General features: G+C 40.2%; 1 protein-coding gene across 4 annotated transcripts in view; it reads left to right on the top strand.

Moving 5' to 3' along the window:
* The window catches only part of mtcl2 (microtubule crosslinking factor 2), a 92047-nt gene that overhangs the window by 64198 nt on the left and 14034 nt on the right, over positions 1-13815 (top strand). For 2 of the 4 annotated variants that reach the window (XM_088331890.1, XM_088331888.1), the window contains exons 12-19: positions 158-292; positions 479-709; positions 803-919; positions 994-1161; positions 5457-5609; positions 7533-7634; positions 9950-10014; positions 10432-10576. In XM_088331890.1, coding sequence (XP_088188016.1) covers positions 158-292; positions 479-709; positions 803-919; positions 994-1161; positions 5457-5609; positions 7533-7634; positions 9950-10014; positions 10432-10576 — 1116 coding nt within the window. The remainder of the gene's footprint in view (positions 1-157; positions 293-478; positions 710-802; positions 920-993; positions 1162-5456; positions 5610-7532; positions 7635-9949; positions 10015-10431; positions 10577-13815) is intronic. The other 2 variants (XM_088331889.1, XM_088331891.1) reach the window with 2 other exon arrangements.

The raw sequence follows: 13815 nt of genomic DNA, 5'->3' as shown, positions 1-13815 counted from the left end.
ATGTTTGGGAAAAAAGTAGCAGCTTATAGTCCGGAATTTACGGTATTCTCAATCCTTGTTCCCCTGCAACTTGTCCTGTTCTTGTCCACATCCATCATGCATCTCCTTCATGCTGACCATTTGGCTTAAAACTGGCTTTTTCTTTAAACATGTTCAGTCTAGTGACCACCTTGCTAAGCCACATAAGGAAGATGTTTTTGCTCAAGAGGAGTTGGCAAAGGATACAGAACCTGAGAGAGACATGACACAAAAATTCTCACTGGTCAGTCACGGGTCGCCAAGTCCCAAACTGGTAAATAAAACCCTAGAAACAAAAAATAACTATTACTTCTGTAAGACCGATTTATCCTTGTGTGCATCAACATTGAATTCAGTCCCGTTTTGAACAGTAATTTATCTGATTGCCGTTACTTACCATACATGGGTTTTGCTCATCTTGAAAGCATGAGAAACGGTTTCTATGCTATCCATGTTTCAGCTCTACGAGGAGCAGCAGAAGGCTCTGCTCCGCCGGGACTTCCAGCTGCAGAGTTTAAGTCTCCAGGCTCAGCTTCAGCACAAGTTATGGGGTCAAGAAAGGACACTATTGGTACAGGAGTCCCAGCACCTCAAACAGGCGTTGCTGTTGCTTAGCCTCAAGCTGCGTTGCTTCCTCAAGCACTGGCGGCTGGGCTGCAAGAAGGACGCTGAATGGAAAGACATCCTGGAGGTAAAAACTTCTCCTGTCATGGGGAAACCGTAGGGATATTTAATTTGAAATTAATGAACAATAGCAAGATAATGGGCTTGTTTGGCTATCCAGATAAACAACCTAAAGGACCTCTACCTTTTATTGGAGGAGGAAAACCTGACAAGCCCTGTGCACTTAACCAGGAAAATGGCTGATGCAGATGAACAAGGACTTGGCCCGGCATTGAAAGTTAGCACCATGCATGCATTAAAAAAAACAAGAAAAAAGCAAACTCTCACCACAAATCCATTCTGACTTTTTAGTTGAGTGCTGTGAGCAGCACTCTGGCCGACTTAAAGATGGCGCTGCAGGACCTGAGTGACGAATTGCGGCAGGAGAGGCAAGGCTCCCAGGAACTCACCCAGCAGTTTGCAAAGGCCAAGGCATCATGGGAAGTGGAGAGGACTGAACTTAAAAGCCTCATTGCTCAGGTAATCAACAGGAAATACCGTTCTTATTGAGTCACTGTCACTTAAAACAATGGTCGGCGTTAGAATAGATTAGATTTAGATTGGACCAGATCAGAGCAACAGTCTCCAACTATTTTCAAGCTGAAAGCTACTTTTTATTACAAATCAGCGCAAAGGGTACCCAGTTTGATCTCCATTCTAAAATAACAACTTAGCATGTTCTTGCTATGTATGTTCTAAGTTATTTCCGGATCAATTATTGAAAGAATGTCACAAGCCAGGAATGGAGACAGGACCCAATAGTGTTGGTTTTTCTCAGTTTTTATTAAGAGAGCAGTGCTTGCATCCACGATCCGATGATCGTCGGTCACAGGTGGCTGACGGCGGGAACGCGGAAGTCGCACTTCCGTGTCGAGCGAGGGTAGTCGTTGACAGCAAGAAAACAGGTCGATGGCCAGGACGGGGGAGCAAAACAGAAACGGATCCAGAAAAGAGATCGGCAACAGGTATCAGGCAGGAAACGGCAAAACAGGTCGATGGCCGTGACAGAGGAGCAAAAGCAGAAACGGGTCCAGAAAAAGGTCGGCAACAGGTATCAGGCAGGAAAACAGGGCGGGATAATGTCGGAGAGTACAAAAGCTTGCACAGCTGAGAGCATAGGTTCGCAGACGGTCTGACGGCTTCTTTTCGGAACTCGGGAGTTTAAAAAGAGTCCAACAGCCAATCATGTCCCGTGGCTGTTGGCGCCAAAGGGGCAGCCCCAGGTGCCCCGAATCAGTAATCATGACAAAGAAGGGTTAAATAGTCTCAGTTAACGACTATAAATAAATAATTTTACTAGAAAATCACAATGACCCAGCTACTGGCGAGCTATTTTCGGAACAGGTCTGCAGGCACCTCAGCTGTCCTCAGAGGAAACCCCTGGATTAGTGCATAGTCATCGTTTTCAAATAAAATGTATATTTATGTTGACAGATAGTGTTGCCTTTTTTAAAGTCCTATATTAATAAATTGACAATATTTCATGACTTTTTTTCATCAATGCTTTTCGGCTAAAGTGCAATTTTTAAAAATGACAAAATACATCATAAAATGAGCAACAACAACAACAAAAATCTTATTCAAAAATAGGAATTACCAACCCAACAAATACATGTTGAACTCATTTATTTTACTGTGCCAAAAGAACTCTAAATAATTCGTTAAAGTCACAACGGTCGATTGAGTAATAAATGAGTGCCTAAATTACATCTTTTAAAACGTCTTTCAAAATAAATGAACAACCGTTCAACGGATGATTAGTAGCTGGCCTACATTAATACTATGAATGTTGTTATTTGTTGATCATCCTTGCGTGTGAGCTCTCAACACAAATTGAATCCGTGCTAAATGGTGAGTATAGGCACGGTCTCATAAACAAAAAAATGGATTCTGTTGTTTGGGGGTCGGCAGCGCTTCATTAGGCCGTCTGCAACATTACAGCTCTGATAAATGTCAGATGAAAGCATATACGGGCAGTGGAAAAGAAAGCATGAGGTCTCTTTAAACTCAGTTGGGCATTTTTAACACATTAATAAAAAATATATATATATTTTGCTTTAGCCCTGCGATTGGCTGGCAACCAGTTCAGGGTGTCCCCTGCCCACTGCCCGGAGATGGCTGGGATGGGCTCCAGCGACATTTCAGTCAAGGTTAGTCACAAAGGGGCTAGAGAGAAAAAAGACACTAATTGTGAATGAGAAACCTATTCGCAAATGTGCAAAATTTTCGTGATGGTCCTAACTTTCGCTCCAGTTTGTGGTTGCAGACAGTGTAAAGTGGAGATTTCTAGCTTCAGAGGCTCCCGTTGTTTTTTTATCCAATCAGAAGGCGCAGGGTGGGTTGCATCAGAGACAGAAGGCGGGAGATGAAAAAAAGCTCAGGCTGGCTGTTGCCCAGTGTTGTGCTTAATCCCGGCTATATCGGTTTCATGACATAATACCGATATCCGACAAATCCCTAAATACCGGTGCTGATAATCAGCCTGCCCGATAATCGGACGACTTCAAGTGGAAATGAATTCGATTGTTTTTTTTTTGTGGTTGTTTTTGTGTGTGTGTTTTTTACAAATACACAGTTCATAAACACTACCAGCGATTAAATATTAAATATCAATCAAGGAAACAAGGGCAGCATGACGGCGCCGTGGTTAGCATGTGTGCGGCACTGTTCTGAGGTCACGAGATTGACCCTTCCTGTGTGAAGTTTGCATGTTCTCCCTGTGCTTGAGTGGGTTGCCTCCGGGCACTCTGGTTTCCTCCCACATTCCAAAAACATGCATATCAGGTTAATTGGCCGATTAAAATTGTCCCTAAGTGTGAATGAGCGAATGAGTTGTCTGCGACTGGCTGGCAACCAGTTCAGGGTGTACCCTGCCCACTGCCTAAAAATAGTTGGGATGGGCTCCAGCACCCCCGCGACCCTACTGAGGATAAGCGGTGCAGATAATGAATGAATGAATAAAAGAAACAATATTGAGGAGAAAAGATGCAGCGTGTGTGTTTGTGTGGCACTTAATGTGTGACAAGTCACTCAACTGGGAAAAGGAAAGGCGCTCATAAAAAATTGAAAAAAATTGTGATGAATTTATAGATAGTGGAGAAATGGGTGAGAAAAGCGGTTAAGGGGCACTTTGTGCAAGTAGGAAAGGAGAAGTGAAAGGAAACGTATGGTGTACTGTAGTTGCCACTATCGGAGGTCCATGCCCGAAGCAATTGTTTGTTTGCACTAAAAGGCGTTCCTGAAACTTGTATTAGTTGCAAAAAAAATGTTGTTTTTGGTTGTTGTTTTTTTTGGGCGTGTTTTCTCTGTGTTTCTGGTGGATGTCTCCATCTTCTTTTAGGTAACTACAAAACTCTCGATTGTCTATGTAAGTAAATAGTGCCTCTTAAAAAAAATTTAGTAAAATAATAAGCAGAATCTGGAGAAGAAATTCGCAACTAGGGTGATTATAAACATTTGAGTGAATATTTCGCCGTTTTAACAAAATAGCCTACTTTGGTGGGCTGTTTTGGACAAAGTTACAAATTTGCATATTTTGTGGATGCGTTGGATGATTTTTATCCAATGAAATGACAAATTTTGCAGGCAGGCTGGTTTGTACAGAGCAGTAGTCTCTAACATGGGGCGCACGGGTAGGCCCCTTAAAGAGCACTCTAGTAGCCCACTGACTGGTTCTGAAAAAGGCATTAGCTAAGTAGCTGATGCCTGAAAGTTTCCTGTAGCATCGCATCTCCATGGTCTGGATTTTCTTTTCCAGTTTTGCTCTGAGCGTCCTTGTCTTTCAATCGTAGAGGAAGATGGAAGTAACCAGCACTTGCATGAGTCTGATATATGATTTTACTGTTATGATCTTGTCCTACCAGATGTGTTTGGGTCCGGCTGTGTAATAACATTGTATCAACATAGTCAAAATATGAATTGTTACATTAGAAACTGGTAGCCCTTCGTGCTAATCATTAACAAAAAATGTAGCTTTCTGGTTCAAAATGGTTGGCAACCCCTTGTATAGAATGACTCATTTTTAGTTTTTCATAATATTTAACTTTAGTTTTTTTGTTGCTGTTATAAAAAAGACCAAATATTTTACAAACAATTAAGTAAACTCTGCCAATTGTCAAATTAGCATAAGTAGTGTTCCCATCGTCACCCAAGGTGGGTTTGTTTGAACCCATTTGTTGTGCGAGAGATTTGTGTGCATTTTGCACGTGATATCCTGGCAAGCAGTTGATATAGTTTCCGACTTAATGCAAGAAAAAAGATTGTCTTTAGAGGCGCTGTATGAAATTTGGAACTTTACTACTCTCTTGTTAACTACTTACTGCGATCTCTTGGCTTATGTAATCATTGCATCCTCAGACAGCTCATACATGATGCTAGTGCAAGTTTGCACACTTCTTAGACATGTTCAAATAAACTCTGATGTTTTTCATCTTTCTGTGGGTTTAGTTCGGCATTTGGAGCGTACATGAAGAAAGCCTCTTCTTACTTTTGCCATTTTAATGCTACACTAACAAATACAAACAATAAAATCATGCTGAGACAAGAATGACATCGCTCTCCAGCATTCCCTTCCACTCCAAATTCCTCCTAATGTGCTCCGCCCCAAACAGCTTTACTAAAACTAGTCAAAAGCAGATAGGCGCAGTGGAAAATAAAGCATAGCATTTGAGCTCGGTTGGGCATTGTTAACGCATACTTCATGGATAAAATATTTAACTTTCATCTTTATCGAGACCAGTTTTAAACACTCAATATCCTTTTTCGGTCTTACCTAGCTTGAGACAAAGACACCCAAAACGGCTGTTGCACTGCCCTCTACCGACGCAACGGACCCTCCAGACCTGAAGGTGGCGCTGAAGAGGGAGCGTGAAGAGCACCAACACCTCCTAGCTGAGTCCTACGCAGCCGTGATGGACCTTACCAAACAGGTTAATGTGTTTTTGTGCTACTCACGTCAAAGACTCCATTTATGAATAGACCATGTAGAGCATCATGTCAAACAATCGGCCCGCGGGCCAGATCTGGCCAATTACATGATTTAATCCGGCCCGCCATAAGTTTCCTAGTAAAGTGCCTTATGAAAGTATTGGCCCCTCTAAAACGTGTGGTCATTAGTGCCATATTTCAGGCTTCAAACCTATAGATAAAGAAATCATAAATCAACAACTTGTGTGGCGCAATCGTGTAAAGAAACAAAAAAAAATCAACATTTTATATTGTGCTAATAAATAAAAAAATACAAAATTTGGTTTTGCGAGGGTATTGACCCCTTTATGGTTAATACTTTGTACAACATCATTTTGGTGCGATCACGGCCACATAAGTCTTTTTGGGTATGTCCCTGTACGTTTTCTACATCTTGAAACATTATTTGCCCATTTTTTACGAAACAGCTCATGTTCCTTAAAGTTTAATGGTGATTGTTTGTGCACAACATTTTTCAGATCTTTTCACCAATGCTCTATTAGATTGATGACTGGACTTTGGTTTGGCCATTCTAGCATCCTTTTTTATGTAATTTCACCAGAGCAGCTTGTTCACTGTATCTCAGTCTCCCACCTGGCTACTTGCAAATGCCAAATGGGCCTTTTACTTGTATACTTTCAGAAAGGGCTTTTCTCTTGGTACTCTTCCACAAAGGGCAAATTTATGCAAAGTACGACTGTAGTTCTTTTGCACGGATTAACACAACTCAGTTGTGTATGCCTGCAGGTTATCCAATGTGATCACAGGCCTTTTGGTTTCTTCTCTGATTAGTTTTCTCCTTGTTTGGGCCAAAGGTTTAGAGGTATGGCCAGATCTTAGTAAGTTTGCAGTGGTTTTATGCTCTCTCCATTTTGATGTTAATGCTTGCACGGTGCTTCAAGAGATTTGTAAATGGGGCAAAATCTTCTTGTATCCCATTCCTGCTAGGAACTTTTCCTCAAACTTATCCCAGACCTGCGTGGTGTCTACTTTGAACTTGGATATGCTGTCTCTCTTCTAGTGTCTCCTTCCACAGACCCCTGAGCCCATCACAGTGCAGATGCATTTAATCTAAGACTTAATGACACACAGCTGCACTCTGTCATTGTTAGTCATTTAGACCGACATTGGATCATTCAGAAGTCGCCAGGAAACTTCTGGAATCAGTTGGCTGAACTGAGAGAACAGGGGGCCAATGTTTCAGCAACACCTATTTTTCATTTTTTTTTTTATTTTAGGTATAATTTAAAATGGTGAAATAATTTGGTTCCACTTCACAATTGTGTCTTAAATGTTGTTGATTCTTAGAAAATATTTTCAGTTTTTGACTTTATGTTTGCAGCCTGACTTGTGGCAATAAGGCAAAAGGTTCTTGGGCGGCGCAATACTTTCGCTGGGTGCTGTATGACAGAAAAAGAAACAGTTCTCTGAGTAATTTCTATCAAAAGTTAAGTTTGTTTTTTTAATAAACGCTCTTTCTGGTTGCTAGAGGGCAGTAAAAGTGTAAAAGCGCTGATGTCCAGCATGCGGACTAAACAAATTAGTACCACGAAATAGACATTCAACGTGATCTGCCCATCTGAAAATAAGACGCTGACTTTCTATTTTGGTGCAAAGAAAGGTGTTGCTTGCCTCCGAGTCTAGAATCCGAGGGCAGCCGTAACGCCCTCCTTTGTTGCCTTCAGTGCAGGTGTAAAACCGCATTCACTCAACTGTCAAACTAAACCTGTTAACAGATTCAATGCTAAAAAAAAATCTTTATTTCCCAATTGTTAGACAATAAAAGTGTTGTATTTACAAAAGATCCATTAACATCCCTGATTTAGAAGAAACTTTTTCTTCTTTTTTTCTTGTTTGTGTGTGTGTGTGTCTTTCATTTCTGACAGCTACAGATTGGAGAGCGGAACTGGGGCAGGGAGAAGATTGAGTTGTTAAAGCGCTTCAGCCAGGAGAGTGCAGAGTGGAAGCAAAGGCTGAGAGAGGCTAAGGTATGCTTTTGTGTGATTGTGTAAGTGTGGCCCTGCTTTTGCGTAAAAAGTCCCAGATAAGAAGAGCATATGCCTTGAGATAATAAAAGTTGGATGTGGACAGTGGAGTGCCTCAGTGATAAGATATTACCTGTGTTTTCTTCTATCAGATGTGTTTCTGTCATGGTTCACATCATTTAGGGATTTGACGGATATAGGTATTTTGATGTTACTCGGCATTTTAGTCAAGGGTAGTCACAAAGGGGCTTGAGAGAAAAAATACGCTAATTTCCCCATTCTTTGAATTTCAGGAAAAATATTGATTTGAGAGTTGTGAAATCCGTTAAGAAGCACACCCCAAAAGACGGGTTATTAATTAGTTGTTCTCTCTCATTCGTGTACAAGTTAGTGGGAAATTTTACAATGAACATTTAAAAGCAATATTTGACCACTAGATGTCACTGTATTGTGTAGTGCAACCGAAAATGAGTTTTACAAAGCATAAGAAAGAATACATAAGCAAAGTGACCACTCCCCACCATTTTTTTCCCTAAATTACTTGCCAAGTCTTGTGCGACATCTGCAGTACACAAGCATAACGTTTGGGGCCTTTGGGTACCTGGAGTAGTAAGATGGTGGAAAATCATGTCAGTTCCCTCTAAGTGAGACTTTTGTTATGTGAAATAAATACCATTGTCTTGACCTACGAGAATTGTTTTTTAATGCATGTTTCTATGATAGTTCATGAGTTTTTGCTTATTAGTCAAATAGATATTGTCTTTTTTAATTATTATTTTTTACCTCTAGTATGCGCCAAATAATACACAATGTCCATTTAAATAATGAGAAATAAACACATGAGTTATAAACACATAAGTTAAAGATCTTTCTTATTTTTTTGCCTTTGCCTTTGCGGTAAGATTCGGCTTCAGCCCTGTTTTCGTTCCATCCATCCAACCAACTGTCCTGTCTTTTACCACTGGGCGCTTAACAATACAGAATGTCCATTTAATGGAAATAATATTTTATGAATGAAGTATTGATCCATGTAACTGATGTTTGTTCTATTTTATAAACAAATACATTTTCAGATATGTGTTTCTACCCTTGAAGTGTTTCGTACTAGGTTGAGTTGTAACCAACATGGAAAATTAAGAGCTAGGCCATTAAAGGCAATGGAAAAATCCATCTGAGCTATTGCATTGATCAATGAACATTACAAGTGCAGCTGTTTGCTGTGTTAAGGAAGAAAACACTTATGTGTTAAGTGGTTTTGTAAGAAGTCGTTCCAATTCTACAACAGAATAAAAAAAAGGAAAAATCTGGCCTAAACGGATTATGAAACGTTTGGAACGAAGTTTTTGGACTGCTCGCCCAATTCATGCAAACTACACCAAATTTTCAGCACAGAAAGCTTTTTAATAATTGTCCAGATTTCAATATTTGAATTAGAAAGCTATAATATTTATCTATAACCACATATTAAGTTTTTATATGCGTCCATGTGCTGGGTATACATATAATGAACTTGACATGTTCTGTTCACAGATAATTCGCTCTTTTTGTTTGTTTTTTCTTCTGTACTTTTTTATATTTTTTATTTCATAATTTTTAACTCTTTGTGTATATTTTTTGGAATTCAGCAAAGTAAATAATTAAAAATGGATTATAACACAAGAAAAATAATACCTAAAACAGGCAAAATGATCGAGTCTGACAGCAAGTTCTTGCAGTATGGCATACAGATAGAAGTGTACTGTATGTCCCTTAAGGAGGTTCGGGTTCGCGCCCCGGCCGAGTCATTCCTAAGACTTAAAAAGTGGTCGGCGGCGCCCTCTGTTGGCTGCGGCTGCATCGGCTCGCTACAACGGGTCAGGTGCAATCGACATTTCGTTCTGTGTACATTGTTACACAGAATGACAATACAAGGAAATTATTATTATTATTATTATTATTATTATTAAAAAATGTTTATCCCATTTAATCCTGTTTTAAACTTGGACTTTGCCGCCCTCATGCGGACATTTTGTGAAAAGAGAATTGGACAGGTCAAGTCAAGTCATCTTCATTTGTATAGCCCTTAATCACAAAGAGTTCAAAGGGCTGCACAGGTTACTTACTACACAGACTATTATTTCAGACTATTACTACACCATCCCCTGATCTGAAATAGGTGATTGTTAATTTGTGTAAACAAATGCTGATCTGATAAAAATGACTGAGCTTTTTAGAAAAAAAAATCTGACCACAATAATTATTTTGCCAATTTCAGCTGATTTAGAGCACGACATGGTCATACGGCCAAGTACTTATTTGCCTTTCCTCAATTTCCGCAGTCTAAGCATTCTGGTGCCAGTTCATCTCCAGACTCACATGACACCAATGGAACAGGATCACCAAGGTACAGTAAACACTCAGCGTCTTCAAAAGATATAAGGTCGGGTCTAGAAAATCCAGCCCAACCTGACCGAGGCCTGCGCATATTAAAGGCCAGTGTCTGAACTATGGGGACAATGTCAAGGCCATCCGTTTTGACGCTTTGAAAATTGGGCAATTAACCACAACAGAAGTATGTCATTAAAAATGTAGCGGGACACATTAAGAGAGAAAGAGAGGCAAAGAGACAAAGAAGTACAATGACAGATGGATAGTAAAAGTAAAAGGCATCGAGAGAAAAGCCCAGTTGAACCAAACATAATGATTGACATTTCAGGCCCAAAATTCAGTTTTTGCTTGAGCTAAAGACGTCTGCATCTTCAATACAACTCGAGCGTTTGTGAACGTAGCATTTCAATTCTGATTTTTTTTCTCCGTTTAGGACCAAATCCACACCAGAGCTAAATGGTCCAGAATTCCAGACATCCGACCTGAGTGCTTTGGCCCACATCTCAGTCTCGCCTTCTCTGATTTGTCCAAAGCTGTCTGACTCCAACAAGAAAAATTGGACCTGCCTGACTGATGAGGTAAATAGCGTAAAATTGCATTACCGTGTATCCATCCATCATTATCTGCACCGCTTATCCTCAGTAGGGTCGCGGGGGTGCTGGAGCCCATCCCAGCCATCTTCGGGCAGTGGGCAAGGGACACCCTGGATTGGTTGCCAGCCAGTGGCAGGGCACACAAAAACAGACAACTCACTTGCTCATTCACACCTAAGGACAATTAAACATTCCAATTAACCTGACATGCATGTTTTTGAAATGTGGGATAAAACTGGCAATCCCGGAGGAAACCCACTCAAGCACGGGGAGAACATGCAAACTCCGCACAGGAAGGCTGGTTGCTGGATTTGATCACCTGACCTTAGAATTGTGCCGCGGATGTTCTAACCCCTCAGCCGCTGTGCCGTCCCTGTACCGTGTATGTGAATCTTAAATCAAGATGAGCGTTTTTTTATATTAGTTTTAGAGATATTCTTTATTGTCTTTGATGATAACACAATGAACATTTTTACAACTAGTTTAAACACGGCATTCCAGGATAAAGACATGATAAAGACATAAAGAGAAAAAAAAGATAAAAAGAATGTCAGGATAAATAGTCAAAAATATTTACATGCAATATTTACAAGGTAGTGGAGACTGGCATAAGTGCATCATAACAACAGTGCAATAAAATCAAGAAGCAACAAAAAATCCTAATAAGTTGATAAATAAGATAGGAATGCGAATTTTTCTTACACATACCAGCTTGGTGGCCTTAGGGGAAATCATAGGGTTTGATCATATCTAAGACTCACAACATTGCTAACCATTGGCGTTAGGGGTTGAAATAGGGGACTTTGGCCTCCTATTGAAAAAAAGTCCCATATACATAGGAAAGATATAGATGTTTTACAATGTTGTGCATTTAGGGTGCTGATGGCCCTGGGGAAGAAACTGTTTCTGAGCCTCTTAGTCCTTGTTTAAGGGCCTTGTCGGACTGCAGCAGGTCAAACCATAGGGTCAGGACCCAGAAAGTGGGTCCCAGACCCATTTTTAGTGAGTAGTGGACCTTGGCTTTGACAAAATTCTGAGAAAAAAAATATCTGATGGTCAATCACACTTTCTAACACTAGAGGGCAATAATATCCTGCTAATGTGTTTTAACAGCCTCAATAATACACCATAAAAGACTTGTAACGTCTGTGTTGAGCATGGCAAATTGCAGATACAGCGAAGAATAAGTACAATTTTTTAAAAACAAAGCTGCTGAAGTGGATTTATTTAAATATGCAGCTAATTGATTGGTAAAGGGAATATTATTACTTGAAGTTTTTTCTTTTTTTAAAACATGAATAAAGCCTACTGCCTCTATTTAAACCATTTATTCCATACATTGGAGGAGTGGAAATTGCTTCTTCAATTTTGACCGCAGCTTGTAATCAGGGTGAAATGGTTGGTTCTCAAATCAGACCGGTTGACAACCTTTGCTTTATATTGTGGTTGGATCTGCTGCAGAATCGCAAGCTCACAATTTTGTGTTGCAATTGTGTTTTACTGTTTCTGGTCCAAAGAAATTGAAGTTAAAATGATGCACGTGTGGCAGCCGAAACGCTTCCCCTGATCTGTATGTAGCATTTATGCTGTTAGGCAGAGGGAAGAAAAGCGACTGAAGGTTTGGTGAGTCGTAAAATAAATAGAGGGAACCCTGAGTCCAAATTAATTTGAACAGAAGGCGGCAACTCAATGAACGATGATCAAGACAATAGACAACATTTAACAATAGACAACATTTAACATAAATTAAAGTAAAAGAACACTTTTATTTGGTTTTAAGTGCTAGCTGAGAAATCCTACATTTGGTCAATCTTGGGTTACTTACTCATTTTATTTCTATTTTGGTTTTAATGACTGTTCATCTACTCTAATTTTGATTATCCATCCATCCATTTATTATCTGCACCCCTTATTCTCAGTGGGGTCGCAAATGGTCATGGAGCCCATCCCAGCTGTCTAAAGACAGTGGGCAGGGGACACCCTGAACTGGTTGCCAGTCAGTCGCAGGGCTAATTTCGATTAATGATAATCTATCATTAGTCTTGTAATTTACATGTATGCCCACCAATAAGGTTTTAGAATCAACTTCAATCTGTTCATTGTCAGAATTTAAAGTCACACAATAATACACTTCAAATTTCAATGCAAATTCAAGTAAAGGACAAGACGGTTAATCAAATGAACAAAGAAAACACAATTTCAATGTTTTCCAATTCAGGGAATCCCGAATCCATGGGCATCGCTGGTTTTGTCAAACTTCAAGAGCCCATAGTCTAGATTCTGCAACAAAGGAATAATCAAATTCCTACAAAGACCTTGATGCAGAATGCATCTATGAAGAATCAGATCCTCGCTTGAAATCTTGATCTGGGGCAGCTCGCTACCCAGATCACTGAGATTTTCGATCATCCAAGGAATGGAAGACATTTGCGGGAGGGAAAAATAACCTCCAACAAAAGAAATGTATTCAATGTAATTTTTAAATAATAAACTTCAACAACATCGAGGCATCTGCCACTACGTATTCAGAAACATGAAAGGTCCGACTACTCATAGCCCAAGTTAGTTGCATTAACTAGTAAATTTAGACAAAAAATTGGCAAATTAGGTAAGAATATAAAGATAAAACCACGATAAGTCCTAAAATATTAAAAGGAGATCTCAAATTTGATTCAAAAGTTATAATCCGTAGGTTAGCACATTCTCCTCACGCACGAAAGGCCCCGAGTTTGAGACCAGGTGGGAACGTTTGATGGCCTGAGGCGTGTTCAGGAGAGTGAGTGATTGCTATCGCGAGCTATCGCTAGCTTCTGAACGGCCAGTGATTATTGAGCGCTCGCGTGCCCGAGTAATCACGGGAGAAAGACCGCTTACTTTGATTTCCAACATGGCGTCGACAGTGCAGAAGATGGAGGATCTCACCCTGACGAGTGCTGTTGGCGATGTAATATATCGTCTTACATTGCCTGGTAATGTTTGTGAACAATGCAAGACAGGTATGACCCTTCCACTGCGTTTAGGATAACCTTAACTGTGTCAATATGCGAACTGTCGCTCATATCAGCCAACTCGCTCAAAGCAAGCTGTAGAACGAAATCCATTGTACTGTCGTCGGCCATTTTGGATCAGTAAGGCAATCACAGTGAGCGATTACAAAACGTTCAGCAGTGCGCGGCAAGCGATTATCAAGAGACTACATGTCTGATCACTCTCCTGAACACGCC

Source organism: Urocampus carinirostris, chromosome 3 (assembly GCF_059441175.1).
Source record: "Urocampus carinirostris isolate Australia breed hairy pipefish chromosome 3, RoL_Ucar_1.0, whole genome shotgun sequence".
Taxonomy (NCBI): domain Eukaryota; kingdom Metazoa; phylum Chordata; class Actinopteri; order Syngnathiformes; family Syngnathidae; genus Urocampus; species Urocampus carinirostris.
The sequence above is the reverse complement of the archived record's forward strand: the minus strand, read 5'-3'. Positions and strand labels throughout refer to the sequence as shown.